The sequence below is a fragment of the Paroedura picta genome, chromosome 5 (genome assembly GCF_049243985.1).
Source record: "Paroedura picta isolate Pp20150507F chromosome 5, Ppicta_v3.0, whole genome shotgun sequence".
Lineage (NCBI taxonomy): Eukaryota > Metazoa > Chordata > Lepidosauria > Squamata > Gekkonidae > Paroedura > Paroedura picta.
Genome location: NC_135373.1, coordinates 119,948,672 through 119,966,788, shown reverse-complemented (window position 1 = coordinate 119,966,788; position 18,117 = coordinate 119,948,672). Strand labels below are relative to the sequence as shown.

Genomic DNA, 18,117 nt, shown 5'->3' with positions numbered 1-18,117 from the left:
TATTAAAGGTTTGGGTCAGGAACGAATCTCAGTGGGGCATAAGGCCATGAAGTCCACCCTCCAAAGTAGCCGTTTTCTTCATAGGGAAATTATTTGTCTTATCTGGAGATCAGCTGTAATTCTGGGGGGGTGGGGGTGGGGGTGGTCTGCAGACTCCACTTCAAGGTTGGGAACCCTACAATTATTGAATCTATGATCTGTAAAGCTTAACCATATCAGTATGTACAGTAATTTCAGTCTAGGCTCACTGATGGAATAATTCTGGTGTTTCTTAGGGTAGGCAAACTCTAGGTGGGACCCAGAATTTCAGCTCATCTCCAGCTTTCTCTGGAGAAAACGGTTGATTCGGAGGATGGGTTGGGTGGTGTTGTGCCCCACTAAAACCCTTCCTGTCTCCAAACTCAGGCCTCCCCAGAGTCTCCCTATAAATCAACAGGAATTTCTGAACCCAGAATTGGCAACCCTATGTGACATTCAGTACAGGGCCCTGGCCTTGGTCGAGGCCAGGCGAAGCTCTCATGGGCCAGGGACCTCCAACAGATTTATACCCGTAGAGTGAAATGCCCTGTAGGGGGGCATAAGGAGACAGGCGGTCCCACAGATATGTGGGGACCAAGGCATTGAGCACTTCACTCTGCAGGTGTAAATCTGTTGTAGGTCCCTGGCCCACGGGAGGTTCACCTGGCCTTGACCAGGGCCAGGGCCTTTTTAGTCTTGGCCCCGACCTGGTGGAATGAGCTCCTGGGAAACCTGAGGACCCTGACGGAACTACCTCAGTTCTGCAGCACCTGCAAGATGGAGCTCTTCCATCAGGCCTTTGATTGAGGGCAGAGCAAGGTAGATTTGGGCCTCTCCCGGAGCCAGCCATTCCATCCGGCTCCCCTGCTTTTTTGATGTGAGGCACTTTTTAAGGAGCCTGTTCAAGCAGGGGATGGTTTGTTGCCATCTAGGGTGGTTTTAATGGAGTTTTAAGATTGTTTTAATGGGCTTTTACTTTGGGGATGGAAGTTATCTGCCACGATCCACTGTGTGGGAGTGGCGAGATACAAACTGAAAACTAAATAAAATAAACAAATATCCAGCTGAACATGCAAATCCAGCTGCACACTGAGCCACATACAGGACTCTTTCTTAGAAGCAGACGCATGATGCATGTGTTGACCCATAATGCATGGATAGGGCCTGGAAGACCTCTGCTATGTTGTGCCTACATAGCTGGTGCCCTTCATCATCAGGTAAGGAGCACCAGAACATGCTCTGAAGCGGTGGTCCCCAACTTTTTTATCACCGGGGACTGGTCAACGCTTAACAATTTTACTGAGGCCTCAGGGGGGGGGTAGTCTACTAGAGTAGCGACCCCCAACCTGTGGGCCGCGGACCACATGTGGTCCGTGGACTAATTGGAGGTGGGCCGCAAAGATGCCTTCACCTCCCCCTGGCCCTTTACTTCATCCCCCCCCCCCCGGCCCTTTATAACACACTTCGGGTGTCCTTGTCTCCCATCAATCCCAGATGGGACTATCTCCTTGCAGAGAAAACAAGCTCAGGGTTCCCATTGATTTGTCATTGTCATGAGTTAAAATGTCCATGAAAATAAAATGCTCCTTATGTTCCTTGTTGTGGCGTGTCTGTATCTTTATTTTGAAGGGATGTTTAAACATTACCATAGCGATCAGAGAGCGTTAGGGCAGTGGCTGAGAGTAGAGGAGTAAACTACCCCCCCACCCCACCGGGCCTCAGTAAAATTGTCAAGCGTTGAGTGGTCCGTGGTGATAAAAAGGTTGGGGACCACTGTACTAGAGGACCCATCATTGGATGGCACCGGAGGGGCGGGCTTAGCTGGCGGCCGCTATGGCTCCTCTGATTGGGCAAATGGACAAGAAAGATGGGGGAGCAAGCTGGTTCTGTTTCTTTTCGCCGTGTCGCAGAAGGCAGTGGGCAGGAACCTCATTGCCGCAGAGTTGTGTGGGCTGCCCTGGGAACAAGGCGCTCCTGGACGTGAGATGAGGGAGTCCTAGTCAGAGCAGGAGTGGAGAAGGGGAGCTTTGTGACTTGGGTGTAAACTGCACTGAGCTTTTATTCCAACCCCAGGTCGATTCAGTCCCTGCGATTTCCGTTTTGATTTTGGGCGATTAAAAATTTCCTTCTGCAGCAAGAAGGATTGATCCGGAATGACCCTACCATTATTGTGCGATATCTTAGAGTGCTTTTAATGCTCAATATATTTTAAAATCGCATTGTTTTGAATCTGGGTGGTAGAGAACCCATGATTGGCCACAGGTGGTCATGTGACAAGCTTGCCTTAAAGGAGAAGCCCTTAATTTCTCTCAACTTCTGTTGGTCTTGGATTTTTTTCCTGCCTTCACACTCCAGTTTGTCAACATCCCTCTTCAACTGGGGTGCCCAAAACTGAACACAGTACTCCAAGTGAGGCCGAACCAGAGCAGAGTACAGTGGTAGCATCACCTCCCGTGATCTGGACACGATACTCCATTTGATACAGTCCAAAATCCCATTTGCCTTCTTAGCCACTGAGTCAAAATGTTGATGCCTCCTCCTCTTCCATGTTGTCCAGCTATCCAGCTAAGACTTACCCTTTTGCACCCCTGCTCTCTGTGTCCCAACCACAGAAGCAAGTTATGTGGTAATCAGAGATGGTGGTGGTACTATGTAAACACTTTTAGGGGTGGAGCTCTGGGTTGTGGGCAAAGGTTCTTATCTTAGCATTGGCTTCTTACAATAGAGAAGCTTTTATTACCATCGAGAACCCCTGAAACATTCTCCCGGCTTCGAGAAACCCCAGAAGTGACGCAGACATGCAGAATATGGTTGGGAAGCAGAGCTGTGGACACGCCCACCCAGAGTCCCCCCACTTCTCACCCCTTCCAGGTCCACCATTGGCCGTTTTGGGAGGGGGGGAAGGTCAACATGACCATTGTGGCCATTTGGGGCTGCATCAACAGGGGCATCACATCAAAATCACAAGATGTCATAGTCCCATAGTATCCGGCACTGGTCAGACCACACCTGGAGTACTGTGTGCAGTTCTGGAGGCCCCACTTCAAGAAGGACGTAGATAAAATTGAAAGGGTACAGAGGAGAGCGACGAGGATGATCTGGGGCCAAGGGACCAAGCCCTATGAAGAGAGGTTGAGGGACTTGGGAATGTTCAGCCTGGAGAAAAGGAGGTTGAGAGGGGACATGATAGCCCTCTTTAAGTATTTGAAAGGTTGTCACTTGGAGGAGGGCAGGATGCTGTTTCCGTTGGCTGCAGAGGAGAGGACACGCAGTAATGGGTTTAAACTACAAGTACAACAATATAGGCTAGATATCAGGGGGAAAAATTCACAGTCAGAGTAGTTCAGCCGTGGAATAGGCTTCCTAAGGAGGTGGTGAGCTCCCCCTCACTGGCAGTCTTCAAGCAAAGGTTGGATACACACTTTTCTTGGATGCTTTGGGCTGATCCTGCATTGAGCAGGGGCCTGGACTAGATGGCCTCTATGGCCCCTTCCTACTCTATGATCCTGTGATTATGTGATATCACCCAATAAATGTTTAACTAATTAATTAACTCCCACCCATTCTGGAAACTCTTGCAGGGCTGTCAAGAAACCCTGCTTTGTGGGCAAAACCTCTATGCTAGAATTAGCTTCCTACCATACAGTTTTGCCCGAAACCCAGAGCTTCCCCCCCCCCCCCCAATTCTTCCAGGTCACATTTATTTCTGGCTACTTGCCTATTAGGAAAGGAATTCTTGCCTGTTTAAGGAGGTAATTTCTCCTTGCCAGCCAGCTGGTCAGCAGCAGAGAAGAATAATAGAATCATAGAATCCTAGATTTGGAAGGGGCCATAGAGGCCATCTAGTCCAACCCCCTGCTCAACGCAGGATCAGCCCTGAGCATCCTAAAGCATCCAAGATAAGTGTGTATCCAACCTTTGCTTGAAGACTGCCAGTGAGGTGGGGGGCAGAGAATCCAATACCGGAAGGACCCACACCCACGCTGGAGGTGACTGGCATCCCTAGGTTGCCCCCCCCCCGCCTTTGGAATGCCCTCTCCTTTATGCCCATCCCAGTGCCTAGACTAGGAAACAGGGCCAAACATCTCTCATTTCCCCCGGGTTTTTACCTAAAGGGTCCATCTTTTATTTTAACTGTTTTAGGGTCTTCTCCTTAAGTGGGGACTATTCTGTTGATATCATTTTGAACTGCTGTTTTCTATGTTTTCACGCCCTGCTTGTTTTTGTTAGCTGGTCTCATTTTATTCGTTTTGCTGGTTGGGAACTTATGTTTCTTTTCTTCCAGTTGGGAGCGGCCTCAATCAGAGCCAGAAAGGGAAGCATACAAATTTTCTAAACAAATCAATATCAACTGGGGTTCTAAGGTTAATAACTTAGCTTTAGTAGCAGTGAAAGCTACCGTGCGGGTCAATCCTGCTATGAAGTTATGTCAGGGTCAATTGGAAAAATGTAATTTAAAAGAAAGATAGACCTAAGTCGGCCTCAATTCAAAGAATCACCTCCCCCCCCCCCTTGAAAAGTTACTCCCCTCTTCCCTTTTGTATTCCACGCTGCTGTTGGGTGTGGGCCTTGGTTAATAGGATCCCCTTTCCTGATCCCGTTCTGTGGCTAGTTTATTAAATCCCCCCTAGTAGTTGCTGATTACACCTTCAAGTAGTGAAAAGCGGGGTACAAAAAACAGCTCTTCTGCTTTTTCTTAGAGAGCCAGCATGGTGGTTAGGGGGTGGCGGCTTCTAATCTGGCAAGCTGGGTTTGATTCCCTGCTCCTCCACATGCAGCAAGCTGGGTGACCTTGGGCCTTCTCACAGCTCTGATAGTGCTGTTCTGACTGAGCAGCTCTGTCAGAGCTCTCTCAGCCTCACCCATCTCACAGGGGTCTGCTGTGGGGAGAGGAATGGGAAGGCGACTGTAAGCTACTTTGAGATTCCTTTGGGCAGAGAAAAGAGGCATAGAAGAACCAACTCTTCTTCTTCAGTAATCTCAGGGCTCTCTCAGCCTCACCCATCTCACAGGGGTCTGCTGGGGGGAGAGGAAGGGGAAGGCAATTGCAAGCCACGTTGAGACTCCTTCAGGCCATGAAAAGCGGGGTATAAAAACCAACTCTTCTTATTTTTTTGCATTTTGAAGGCATTTCAGAAAGTATCTTGAGATGTCTGGAAGGTAACCTGTCCATGATTCGCCCAGCTAGTTCATGCTAGTTTTAGTAGTTTACCATGACTGATTTGCTCACTGTTTAATTACGTGGCACTGTTTGCAGAGCGGCACGGAGCGAGCACAGGTCAGTGGGGGGAGGCTGGGCATCTGCCACACTCTGTAGGAATGGGCATGCGTTACGTCCCACCAATTGCACTGCACAGTTTGAGTATGCGGAAAGCACCCCGAGGAACTGGTTCAAACTGTTTGCAACCAGCCAAGTCACTGCTGGACAATCTGCAACTGGTTTGCAACTGGCAAAAAGCTGGTGTTCTGAAGTGGCTGTGAGGCAAGCCTGCGTCATGGTGATTGCTGTGAGGAATGCGCCAGGGCATGCAACGTGAGAATACATGTTGGTGACGTTATTAATTATGGGCACTGGAATTAGCTTCCCCTCCTTTGTCAATGTCTCCTGACTGCTAGGGGATTCTTATAATTTTTTTCCTTTCCTAGCAACGGTCTTATAGGGATGCCACTCCCCAGGTAGGACCTGGGGATCAACTGGAATTATAGCTCATCTCTATGTAACAGAGACTAGTTCCCCTAGAGAAATCTTCTGCTTTGCAGGGTGGACTCCATAGCATTATACTCCACTGAGGTCCTTCCCTGCCCCATATCCCACCCACTCCTGGCTCTACCCCCAAAGTCTCCAGATATTTTCCAACACAGAGATGGCAATCTTAATGTTCTGTTTCAGGGGTGGCCAAACTGTGGCTCTCCAGATGTCCATGGAATACAATTTCCATGAGCTCTTGGCGGGGGATCATGGGAACTGTAGTATATGGTCATCCCAAGTGCTATAGTATGACCACTCCTGGTCTATTTAGACCTTTCCCCCCCACTGCGGCCAACCAGATATCTCCAGAAGGCCGGTGAGCAGATCACAGAGGCTGAAATCGCCCCCTGCTGTTGCCCCACCACAAGCCAGTATTTAGATAGAGGCATACTGCCTCTGAACATGGAGGCTCCATTTAACCATCACTGAACTGTTTGACCCCAAACCCACTTTATTTACTACATTTATACATTGCTTAAAAAAAAAATCTAGCTGTCAAAGCATTTTTTACAACAACTGATATAATCATACAAGGAAAACCTGCCCAGATCCTCCTGGTCAGCAGTTTTGATCTTGAGATTAACCAAAGTTTACATTACAGAAGTAATAACTTGGAAAGAAAAACACAGTGTAAGTAAAGAACACATTTTTTGTTTTTATTGGTGCCTTGCAGGGCAAATAATACTGAAAAAGGGCAATGAAAAAAAACAAAAAACAAACAAGAAACCCAAAAAATTCTCCCCAAACCAGGATTCTGGCAAACCCACATTGTAATTTTTTGAAGAGTACATCAACTCCTATTTTTTTTTTATTATCATTATTTATTGTGGCGTGAATGGTAACATAAAACCGAAACATGAAAATATACAACTTATATTACACTATGTGTTATGAACAAAATATAAATCTATAACTCTATGTTATATTTACATAATTATTTTCTTTTTATTAAATTTCAAGTGAGATGGTCGGTTGCACGCATACTTTGTTTTAAACTCCAAGCATTTGATTGTCTCTCTTGTTTTCTGCATTTTTTTTTCCTTTTCCGCTTATATAAAATAATTATTATTATAATTAAAAAAAAACTGCTGGGAACAAATAAGGACTCTAGAACCCACTGAGCTATAGAAGTACATTCACCCAAGATCCAAGAAGCGCTGGAGATGAGTAAAGACAGGTTCACTTAGGGGTCTTCTCTACCGCCAGTGCAAACAGATACCAAGGCTCTGCTCCCATACCAAATGTTCATGGGCTACCTAACAAATGATTGGTGATCTTTATAATGTTGAAAATTGTCAAAGGGGGTGCTATGGGTCAGAGTTTCCTTTTCGTATCTGCTGCTCCTTACTTAATCAGTACTAGTTTTTGAGAAAGCATTGTCCACCATGACAACTTTCTCTGCCCTTGGGGGGGGTAAAGGTGATCTTCTCAAAAAGAACATAATTTTTGGCTTGCAGTCGCAGGAGAAGGGTCACACAGGTGTGTTTTCTAAACATAGCTGTGTGGGCACAAGCCCCTACTGGGTCTACCGATTGCCCGGGTCAAGGGGTTTTGTGGAATGTCCTGGCAACTTAAAACGACGTATACGGAAATTTCAGTGCTTGGTGGATTGGTCCCTGTATCCGCAATCTCATTGCAGAAATAAAAAAAGGGGGGGGCGGAGCTGAAAGATGGGCAGAGTAGGGTGAGCAACCAACCCACTGGAGAAAGAGGGGTAGAGAAAGAAAAAGTCAGTCTTGAGAATTAAGTCGATAAAATCAATATACACGTATCAGTGAACTGCACACACACAGAGACATGATACTCTAAGGGCAGGATTCTCTATTATGATGGATCCCGACATGATGGATCCCGACATGGCAGCATGAATATCCCAGGAGGCCTCCAGGGAAATGGTAAAGAGCAGGTCTCTCCACCTTCCACCCAAATATTGACTTTAAAATGACCTATGAGTCACAGCATGGCGACTCTTCCTTCATCAAATTGCCAGGAGTCCAGGCCATGTTGGGTGGAGGATGCTCTTCATTTTTGCTTAGTGTGGACAGCAACAACACATAAAAATGGATTCCCACAACATATGGAAAGTGACCCATCCCAAACATGCCCAGCATACTCCACGGTATTGTGTGAAGTGGCTGGTTACGGATTTGTCCGGTAGCAATCTCATCGCTGGGATCTTAGGGGCAAGGAAAAAAGGACCCAACTGGGAGTTGCTTCTAGCCCTATGAGTGAATTGACAAAACAGCCAATTCGCCCCAAGACATCTCTCTGTTCGTGCCCAAGGTCATGATGGCAAGTGGGGAACTTGAAACGCAGGAGAATATGACTTATGGGAACACGTGGAAGAAAGGACGCACAATCTAATTCAGCAATGTCCACAGATACAGTAGAATCCTAAACAGAGTTAGCATCTTCTAAGCATGTTGACTTCAACAGATTTAGAAGGGTGTAACTCTGTTAAGGATTGCATGGTTCGGATCACATTTCAAGCATCTTTTTGCTGTAGGAGTGGAGAATACAGTCCAAACGCAGGCCAAAAGGAGAAACTTTTCACTCCAGTTCTTGTTGTTGAGTTACTATTCTAGCGGGATAATTCCCCCCCTCCCCAAATCTAAGGGAAGCTTAGGGAAGCTTGCTCCAACTAATTATTTCTAACATCCCAAGGATGTGATGTCGGAGACATCTTCGGGGACAATAAGATTCATCTTATTTGGATTACTTTCTCTTAAAAAGAGAGAGAAGCTTGGAAAAATGGGGCGTAAGATGGCTGAGGACAATTTCTTTTGTTAAGACGTAATTAACTGAAGGGAAGTCTTCTGCCGAAACCCGATCTCTGAAACACTGTCACCGAAAAACGAAATTTCAGCCTATTATTCATTCGTTCTGAAGAGGATTTGGTTGCTCAATTAATTAAATACTGTAATAATAATTAGGGTCCCTTTTGGGATTAATACAGCAGAACAGTTAAATAAAGATGTTAAAAAGCGTTTAGCAATCCTATTTTGCCAGTATAAAGCATGAACAAATTGCCTGGGGAGAAGGGGCATGGGAGAACATAGTTTATGATATTAAATTAGCAATTGAACTCCTTCCTCCCCCCCCCCTTACCATGCAACAAGTTCATATCGCATTACTGAGAAGAACGAGACTTCATTTCAAGTCAAGGGACTCAATCCAAGTTAGGTGTGACTAAGTCCATCTGCAATTAATGAGAACTCTTAATTGCAACGATCCTGCTCCATGGGATGGAGCATGGGATGGTGTTTCTCGGTTGGGAAACACCTGGAAACTGTAGGGGTGGATCCAGGAGTGGGCGGGATTTGCGCGGGAAGGACATCAGTGGAGTCTAATGCTATGGAGTTCACTCTTTGAAGCAGCCATTTTCTTTAGGGGAGCTGATCTCTGTGGTCCGGACATGAGGTATAATTCCAGGGAAATCCCAGGTCCCACCTGGGGTCTGGCATCCCTATCGGAAATAAAGTCCCATTGAATCTAGCTGAATGTACTCCAGAGTCATTTTCAGTTGGGTTGTCATGTTGGTCTGCAGGAGAAGGGCAACTTTTGAGTCTGGTAACACCTAAAAGACCAAAGAGCTTTCCAAGGCATAAGTGTTTGAGACTGTCTGGAACCGCCGTCCTTTTAAGGTGCTACCAGATTCAAATCTTGCTCTCCTGAGCAAGCATTTATAGAACCGCAAAAAGCCCAACCCTTCAGTCCCAACCAGCCATGAGCTTCAGCATGATCTTCACCGAAATCAACATACAGAGCGGTGGGTGGCTTGATTGTGCCAGCCGTGACTCATATTGATAACAGACCGAACTGGCGGGCAAAATTTGCTGAGCCGGAAGAAAATTCTCCCGGCTTGGTGAGTTTATTGCTTTCTGATACAGATCCACAGGGATCCTGTCCATGAGAAAAACCTGAAGACAGAAATGTTTGTCTGAACCCTACCCTTCATGGTCGTAAGTCCAATGCTTGATGTGGAACGGGGGAGTTGGTAGAATTCAAGGTGATCTTTGGAAATAAGGAAAGACCGGACCTGTGGGATTGATGACAGCTCTATTTCTCATCACTAGTTTGTGTCATCCCCCCCCTAAAACGAATAATCTCAAAGGGACTTGGCATCAACTTGGAGAGTTGGAGGGAGGGACATGTGACATCACTAATGTCACTTTGAAGCACAATCAACAATGGGTATCTCTAGGAATCACCCAAAACACTATGGTTTTACCATAGCATTTCCAGGGTTTCCTAGAACTACCCTTTGGCCTTACGACCTTTGAACAAAACCATCTGAGAAATGCCATGCCATCCTCTCTCTCTCTCTCTCTCTCTGAGGATGGGGACCGGCTCCCTTCCATTGAGTCAAAAATTGTTCCCCGCACACACAAGAGTTTCCGAGGGCTTTGGCCTCGATCCTGCAAAACACTCGCAAGCATTTGGAGTCTGTCTCGATGCAAGTGTGGCTACAAGACTGCACATCTACGGTGGTTTCCTAAGCGCTTACCTCCCAGGAACCCCTCTAGAGTAAGCGTGCTCATGTAAAGGAGGGTGTGTATAATGCGCTCCAACCATGCCGATCTTGGTGGAACTCAGCCAGGAGTTAAAACAAAGTATCCATGTGGTCCAAAGTCAAATAATTTATCCAGACCATCTTTAGAAGATGGTGGAAATTAAGCGCCCAGCAGATGTGAGGTTAAACCCACAAGAGTAAGAAATATTTTGTTCACAAAGACAGGGAACAATTGGAAATCTTTTTTTTTTTTCTTTTAGAAAAAGAGAGCAAAATGTTCAGTTTTCACATTGTGTATTTATATATCTATATATATATTTATATCTGTCTGTTTTCTTTTTAACCAGAGTGCTTTGAATGGCTCTAGAGTTTCATTAAATAACCCAAACTGAGTGAGGAGAGAAAAGTCTATTAAGATAGAACAAAACACTCCCAGTAATTCACTCCATTATAATAAATGTCCAAACGGCACTGGGCCGTGCCCCCAAATTAATTTTAAAAAAGAAAAACAGGCAATGGACAAATTGCATTTTTTGTTTTCCTATGTATATATCAAAAGGAAGGAAGGACACATTTTTAAAATACCTGAAGGGCTGGACCGTCATTCGTCAAAACTGCCAAATCGGAAAGAATAAAATAATGTCGAGAAAAAGAGCTAGGAAATAAATTATGCATAATTTACTATCTGGGAACAGCAGACCATTATTTTTTTCTCGTCGTTAATTATTATAAGTACCATGATAACACTAGAAAGAAGAGGCAGTTCAACTTGGGGTGGGGGAGGAGAGAGTCATCAAATACAAACCAATACGAAAATGAGACATGTCCAACTTGAAGGATGTGACATGGTTCTCTGAACATAAAACCAGAGCAAGTTGAGAGAGAGTAAGAGAGAGAGAGGGGGGGGAAAGAGGATTGTTGAAGCCGAGTTGAAAATTGTAAGCAAAAAGAGGGCTTAGAATGTGAGATTCTAACACATCACATATCCTTATCCCGATTGTTCACTGAAGTGTTCTCAAAACTCCTCCAGAACATCAGAGCTAGTCTTGCTTTGCCCTAGGTCTGCAGAAGGATGTTTGAAGGAGCATTTTGCCTTGCACAACGAGAGCCTAACTCTCCAGAAGGGTTCAAAGGGAGCTCAGGCAATTGTTTTTTCCCGAACCGAACTGTCGTTCGGTTGTGATTCCTCCAAGTTCCTTTCCTCATCTAAGTGAACTCTGAAATTTGCAAGAAAGTGCTCCGTACCTTCCTCGGTGCCTCAAGCTATGCAGATGCCACCATGCTGTAATGCTTTGGGAAAGGACAACAGGGGGTCTCATCCATCCCAAGGTTACCCAAGGTAGAAGGAATGAATTCTGACAATGATGCTGTCATCTTGGAATTCTGAACTGACACAACCGAACAGATGAGCTTTGCATTCTGGAGTCCTCCAGTGTCTCTGCAGCTAGCTGTAGTCTACATGGAATCTGAAGTCCTGCATCAAGGTAACCCAAGTAAGATTGTTCTTGCAGTTTCTCTTGCTTTGGATTATTTTCCCACACTGACCAGCCTCCATCTTCTGGCCCCAGGCAGACAACTTTATCTCCAGACGGAAGCTGTGGCATCTTAAAGATTGACAAAACAGATTCCTGTGAAAGCTTTTGTGAACCAGAGCTCGCTTTATCAACTCTGTGAACTGTGCATCTTATCGGAAATTGATGTACACACCAAACTATCTCCTGAAGTCAACTGTTGATGCATGAATGCCAATGCTGGAATAAATTCACCTTTAAGGTGCCACCAGATTCCTGTTCTGTCCTGCTGCATAATTTCTTTCAATCTGAGAGACCAGGATTCAAGTCCCTGTTTGGGCAAAAACTGTATCAGGCTAGGCTGATCTCGTCACATCTCAGAAGCTAAGATGGGAGACCACCAAGGAAGCCCATGGCCACTGCACAGAGCCAGCCAACTGCATGTAAACTTTCTTCTCATTTATTTCATTGAAAACCCTATGATGGGTCACCATAAGTCATCGGCGACTTCCCACCACCAGTGACGAATGCGGCCACTCAACTGGAATGATCATCTCCAGACTGCTGACCATATTACGTAGCAATCTCTCAAAGCTCCTATGCTTGTGCTGGGCATTATCCACGCCATGACTTGTCTAGCTTTGGGACTGAGAGACACACTACACATATGGTCTCTAATCAGGGGAAGCTGGGATTCTCGAGCTGCTAAACTGCACACCCATGGCTGTGTCCTACACTTCAGCAGAATCACAATTCCCACAAGGCTGCCTCTTTGACATCTGTGCAACTGACCCGCCATCGTAGACACTGCAAATGGGCTTAATCCCAGCTCTCAGAACAACAGAACAAAGATCGTCCAACAGGGTCACCTCCGAGTCCTCTGCAAGCACATTAGCCTGCCCCATTCTTGCTCCAATCCCGTTTTTTTTTCCATGTTAGGAGGACCACCGGGCAGTAATCCAGCAGCCACTTATTCTGAAAAGGTCACAAACGAACCCTACATGGCTGTTCCATGATCCGCTGTGCACTGCCATCTGGCAGCCTGAACGACTAGCTCCTTATGCCAAAATGTTTTGAATTAAGCCGACATGAACCCACTGGTTCCAGCGAGTCTCGCAAACACACTGGTCTCGAAAACGTACAGTGTGGCTATAAACCTCGTTCATCGCAAAAGCGGTTTATCTGTTTCTCATGAAAGGGACTCTACGCTTGCATAGATCCAGTGTGTGTGCACACATTGCACACCAGCAGAGCTGGGCTCTGTCCCATCCATTTCGATGTGGGGAAATGCTTCAATGGAACGACATGGTTCCTTTGAAACTCTAGGAAATCTTACTGTTCTGTGGATCCCAGGAGATCTTGGTTGGGCTGTACTTCTCCTATCGCACTGGTAGAATACCAACATTGTAACAAAAATGGATTTCTAATCAGCTTTACCAAGAAGAAGAAGAAGAAGAAGAGTTGGTTCTTATATGCCGCTTTTCCCTACCCGAAGGAGGCTCAAAGCGGCTTACAGTCGCCTTCCCATTCCTCCCCCCACAACAGACACCCTGTGGGGTGGGTGAGGCTGAGAGAGCCCTGATATCACTGCTCGGTCAGAACAATTTTATCAGTGCTGTGGCGAGCCCAAGGTCACCCAGCTGGTTGCATGTGGGGGAGCGCAGAATCGAACCTGGCATGCCAGATTACAAGTCCGCACTCCTAACCACTACACCAAACTGGCTCTCAAGGATGGTGGAATTGATGCACAGCGCCAAAATAACATCCCCGTGATGAAAGCTGGCCCACAATACGTTTTGCAATGTTGGGCTGGTGCAGCCATTTGGATGTCTCAATCAAAGGCTCCGTTCACATGTAAAGGCTCATGGTAACATGCTTTACATGGTGGGGCAAAGGGTTGAGACTCAGGGAAAAGGAATCATGAGCAATTTTGTGAATCATGAGCAACTTTGTGAATCATGAGCAAAACGCACATATCCTTGGGCACATGATCGGCTCGTGGCACGCAAGATGTCATTTGCATGCAGCCAGGTAGGCATACACCTGAGATCCTGGTTCATGTGGCTCTCACAGGGATGTTACTAGGGCCCTGAATGTCTGAACTGAATCTAAATCTTTTTAAGCTCACTTGGACAACTGGGTCTTTAAGCTGAATCTTCAGAAAGCTTTCCTTATAAGCTCCAGGGCCTCCTTGCAGCCAGCATCTGTTCCTGTAGCCTTAAAATGTCTATGAGACATGGCCAACCCTCATTGGCCTATTCTTAGTGGGAGGTTAATGTTTTTTATTCCTCATCACATGCGAGACCCAGAAAATCTGCTCCAACAATGCTTGAAGAGTAAATTCAGGACGCCGTACAATCTTGGTGACTTAAAGACGGTGGGATTTTTATCCAGTATTATACTTGTTTCCCTTTCTAGTCATCTGATATTTAATTCTTGGTAGTACCGTAAACACCCCCCTATGTGCGCATGCACACGCCCACAAATCCAAGTTCATAACTTTAAAAAATAAAATTTCTCCCCTCTCTCTCTCTCTCGGTCTCTCTCTCTCTCTGTCTCTTGGTCACCTGAGAACAGCACCTACAGTTTCCTTTAAAGTAAAAAAAAAAATTAATAATCTCACCAGCGGCTGGTCGTCAGGTTCTTCGAGGGATTGTCTAAGACAACATCACTGCCCTAACGTAAGACTGAAGATGAAACAAATGAAGAAAAGACAGCCAACCAGGGGGATACACACGCACACATGAAATGGAAGTAGTTCAGCACATTAGTACAAATTTGGCACTTGGTCAAAAGAATACAACTGGTGTGCAATTGGTGAAAAGAAGTCATACTTAAGAAAGGAGGGGCGGATTGCTGGGGAGCGAGATGTGGGGGAGCCACCAAACATGGCGTCCAGTTGAGTCCCGTGTGGCAGTTCATGCTACGGTTCTTGCTCTTCACCGTGAGTAGGAGGGCCCATGAATCTTGCTGTTCCCGCCCAGTGGCAAGGGATAAAGAATGGATTGAGGCCTTCAGGGAAGGAGACCCAAGCGATGATCACTTGGGGGAGAGGCCATAGCCCAATGGCACAGCCCACGCCTTGCACAAAGAATGTCCAAGCCACAATCCCCCGTTTCTCCAGCTCGAGAAGGACTTGAGTGTGGGAAAGCGTGGAGAAATACCTCTGCCTGAAAGCCCATGCAAACGCGTGGGGGGGCTAGGAGGAATGATAGTTTTGTTTGGCATGAGGCAAATATTTGCAATGCGTGGGCCCCAGTGCCATAAAACCGAGCAAAGCTTTAGTGCGGCCTGCCCCACCGTTGGATTTGCACCAGCATAGTCTGTCACATGGCTCTGTGCCAGAGTTGTCGCTCTTGCAGACTTGGATCTCCTCCTCGGTATGGAGCAGGACCAAAATGCCCCAGGGGCCAAAGCGGATTCTGCTCCCCCACATCCCACCCAGATGCACCTGGGTCTTGAATCCTAACTTGGGAAAGGAGAAAAAGAAGAAAAGAAAGGGGGGAAAGACAAGAGGGGAGGGGGGAAGTTTAAGGAACTTTTATCATCTCTTTTGTTTTTCCCTGTCAGGTGCATGACCCCTCTTCCCACGCCCACCCCCAAAACTCTTTCCCCCCCCCCTTTAAACTGTAGCACAAAACAACAGAACACATTCACAAGCCACTTGTTGGCACCGTGTACCTGAGTGAGAATTTTCTAGAACATTGTAGAACAAACAGCCATAAAGTTTATTTGAAAAAAAAAATAATAATAAAAGATTGAACGGGTAAGACTTCAGTGCTTGGGTATAGCAGCTGAATTACTGGCATTATGTTACCCATAGCTTATTTCGTCCTCTTTTTTTGTCATTGTCGTCTTTTTTTTTAAATCACGGTTTCTTTCCTCTGAGCCGTCGTCTCTCTCTCTCTCTCCTCTTAAAAATTTCTCTCTTATTTTAAAAAGTTTCCGATGCGGGCCAATGTCCGTTCATCAGCTGATGTCCCCCCGAACTAGTTAAGACTAAAAGTTTTCAGTAACAGTCAGTGTACGAGGATGGAAGTTCGTGTGCTTGGCCGCTGGGTGAGCAAAACAGCTGGGGCTTTCCCACGGAAGTCCTGCAGGGTCAAGGCTGAGGATCCAGACCCCTGATCAGTTGGCTTGCCCCGCAATGTGGTTTTCACTGTCACTGCCGTAGTCCACGTCGGGGTCGTCCTCCTCTTCGTCGTATTCGTCGTACATTTCGCCGTTGATGTCGTCGGTCTGCATCTCCTCTTTGACGTGGGAAGGCTCCTCGCTCTTGATGCCGTAAGTGCTCTGGATGACGGGCATCCCTGGCTCCGGGCTGCTCGACACGCTGGAGTGCTCTGAGGGCAGATGCGGCGAGGGCATCCCTGCCATGGCGATGGCTCCTGGGTAGACGACGCCGGCTGTCGCGATAGGAATCTGTGCTTGCTGTCTGTTGGGGGGGGGGGAACGCAAACCAGAGAGGAACGAGTTAGTCAGGAAGAAAGGAGTGGGTCCTCTTGATGCCCACCTTTCCAGATGGAGCATAAAAATATGCATGACTTCTGGTTGGCATGTTTATATTTTGTACATTTGTGTATAATGGTTGATTGCTCTAGAGCAGGGGTAGTCAAGCTGTGGTCCTCCAGATGTTCATGGACTGCAATTCCCATGAGCCCCCGGGGGCTCCCATGAGCTCTCTCAGCTTCACCCACCTCACAGGGTGTGTGTTGTGGGGAGAGGAAAGGGGAGGCGAATGTAAGCCGCTTTGAGCCTCCTTCGGGTAGGGAAAAGCGGCATATAAGAACCAACTCTTCTTCTTCTTGTAAATATTAAAAATGTGGGGAGAGGGCTTGCATGCTGCCCAGAGCTATACCTGCATAACAAATGCCCTAACGCTGTCCCATTCATACAAAAAGAGTGCCTCTAATTTCTGCACATGAGCACAATCCTAAACAAACCTCCTGATTTTGGAGGACTTAGAAGGGCATCGCATCGAGACCAATACCCTGCCCTTTGTCCTGTGAACCCCAGCCACTGCCCCTGTTAGCTGTCCCCTCCAAAACAAAGTTGTCACGCGTGTGACACAGTTCTGCCTTGGACAAAAACACCTCTCGTCCGTCCCCTCCCCCCCCCCGTTCCCTAAGAGGGAATCTGGCCCACTGATTAAGAAAGCTGAATAACATTTCCCAATCTGGCAAGTTTAATTGACAAGCATTGTGCTGGCCGAGATAAGTGGAATCGGGGAGTCTTTGAGGCGGCCCGATTTTTCCTCCGAAAGGTCCTCCCCCTCCCTTCCCCTTTTAATCTCCCGTTGCCTCGCTCTGGCCAGCTTCCCTGTGTTTGTTTCGGCGTGTACCAGTGGGATCGCTGGACTTGCCAACACCGCAGGGTTAAGCGGCTCAGATTTCTGGGTTTGAGCGGCTTATTATTACAACAGGCCCTGTCGTGGGCTCGCCCCCCTCTCTCTTTCCCTTTCTTATATTTTATATAAAAACAAAAAGCTCTGCCCGATGACACTCGGCGGTAGCTGGACGGACGCATCTCTGCTCGGCATTACCGACACCCGTTAACCAGACGCGAGTCGGGCTGCCTCTTGTTCCAGAAGCACTGATCGTGGCTCAGCTGAAGGAAAGCGCATTTAAGCCTCCTTAATTTCACCGGGAGAAGATTTAAACCTCCATTTAAGTCCCCAGCGCTGCAAACTACAGGGCTAGAGGAGGGCTTCCATTGAGCCGGGGCCACGCGTTTGAATGGTCTTGTAAGTCTGGGGACGGAAGGAGCTGTGATCTGTAAAGGTCCAGATTAGCCGCTCGCTTCCTTCGTTTCTTCTGCTTCATTGATAGCTCACTTTTCTCCCCAGTGGGGACTCAAAGCAGCTTACAACCTTTGTCCTGACTCCATTGTGTTCTCGCAACAACATGCAAGGTGGGTAGGGCTGAGAGCGGCCCAAGGTCACCCAATCACCTTCCGTGGCAGGATGGGGATTCCGTTTCCAACCTGAGTCACCCAGAGCTTAATCCAAGACCCTTTCTGCTGTAGAGCATCCCTGCGCATCAGTGCTCCTCAAGGCTTGGACAATTGCATCATTTCCTCACTGATCACATCATTTCCTCACCCGTTCCAGAGGTAGTCCTGAAGTCCCTTACCCTGCATTTTCCGGTTGCTGGCTTACAGTAACTTTAGAAGAAAAAGAAGAGCTGATTTTTATACCCTGTTTTTCACTACCCAAAGGATCATAGAGTTGGAAGGGACCTCCTGGGTCATTTAGTCCTGCACGATGCAGGACACATACAACCCTATCGCTCAAAGCGGCTTACAATCACCTTCCCTTCCTCTCCCCC

At 46.9% G+C, this 18,117-nt stretch overlaps 1 protein-coding gene across 13 annotated transcripts in view; it reads right to left on the bottom strand.

The window, feature by feature from the left end:
* Positions 1 to 6,402: 6,402 nt before the first annotated feature.
* SOX5 (SRY-box transcription factor 5) overlaps positions 6,403 to 18,117 on the bottom strand; it is a 909,709-nt gene continuing 897,994 nt past the window's right edge. For all 13 annotated transcript variants that reach the window (XM_077340178.1, XM_077340177.1, XM_077340179.1 and 10 more), the window contains one exon: positions 6,403 to 16,226. In XM_077340178.1, the coding sequence (XP_077196293.1) occupies positions 15,920 to 16,226 (307 nt within the window). In that variant the 3' untranslated portion in view covers positions 6,403 to 15,919. The remainder of the gene's footprint in view (positions 16,227 to 18,117) is intronic.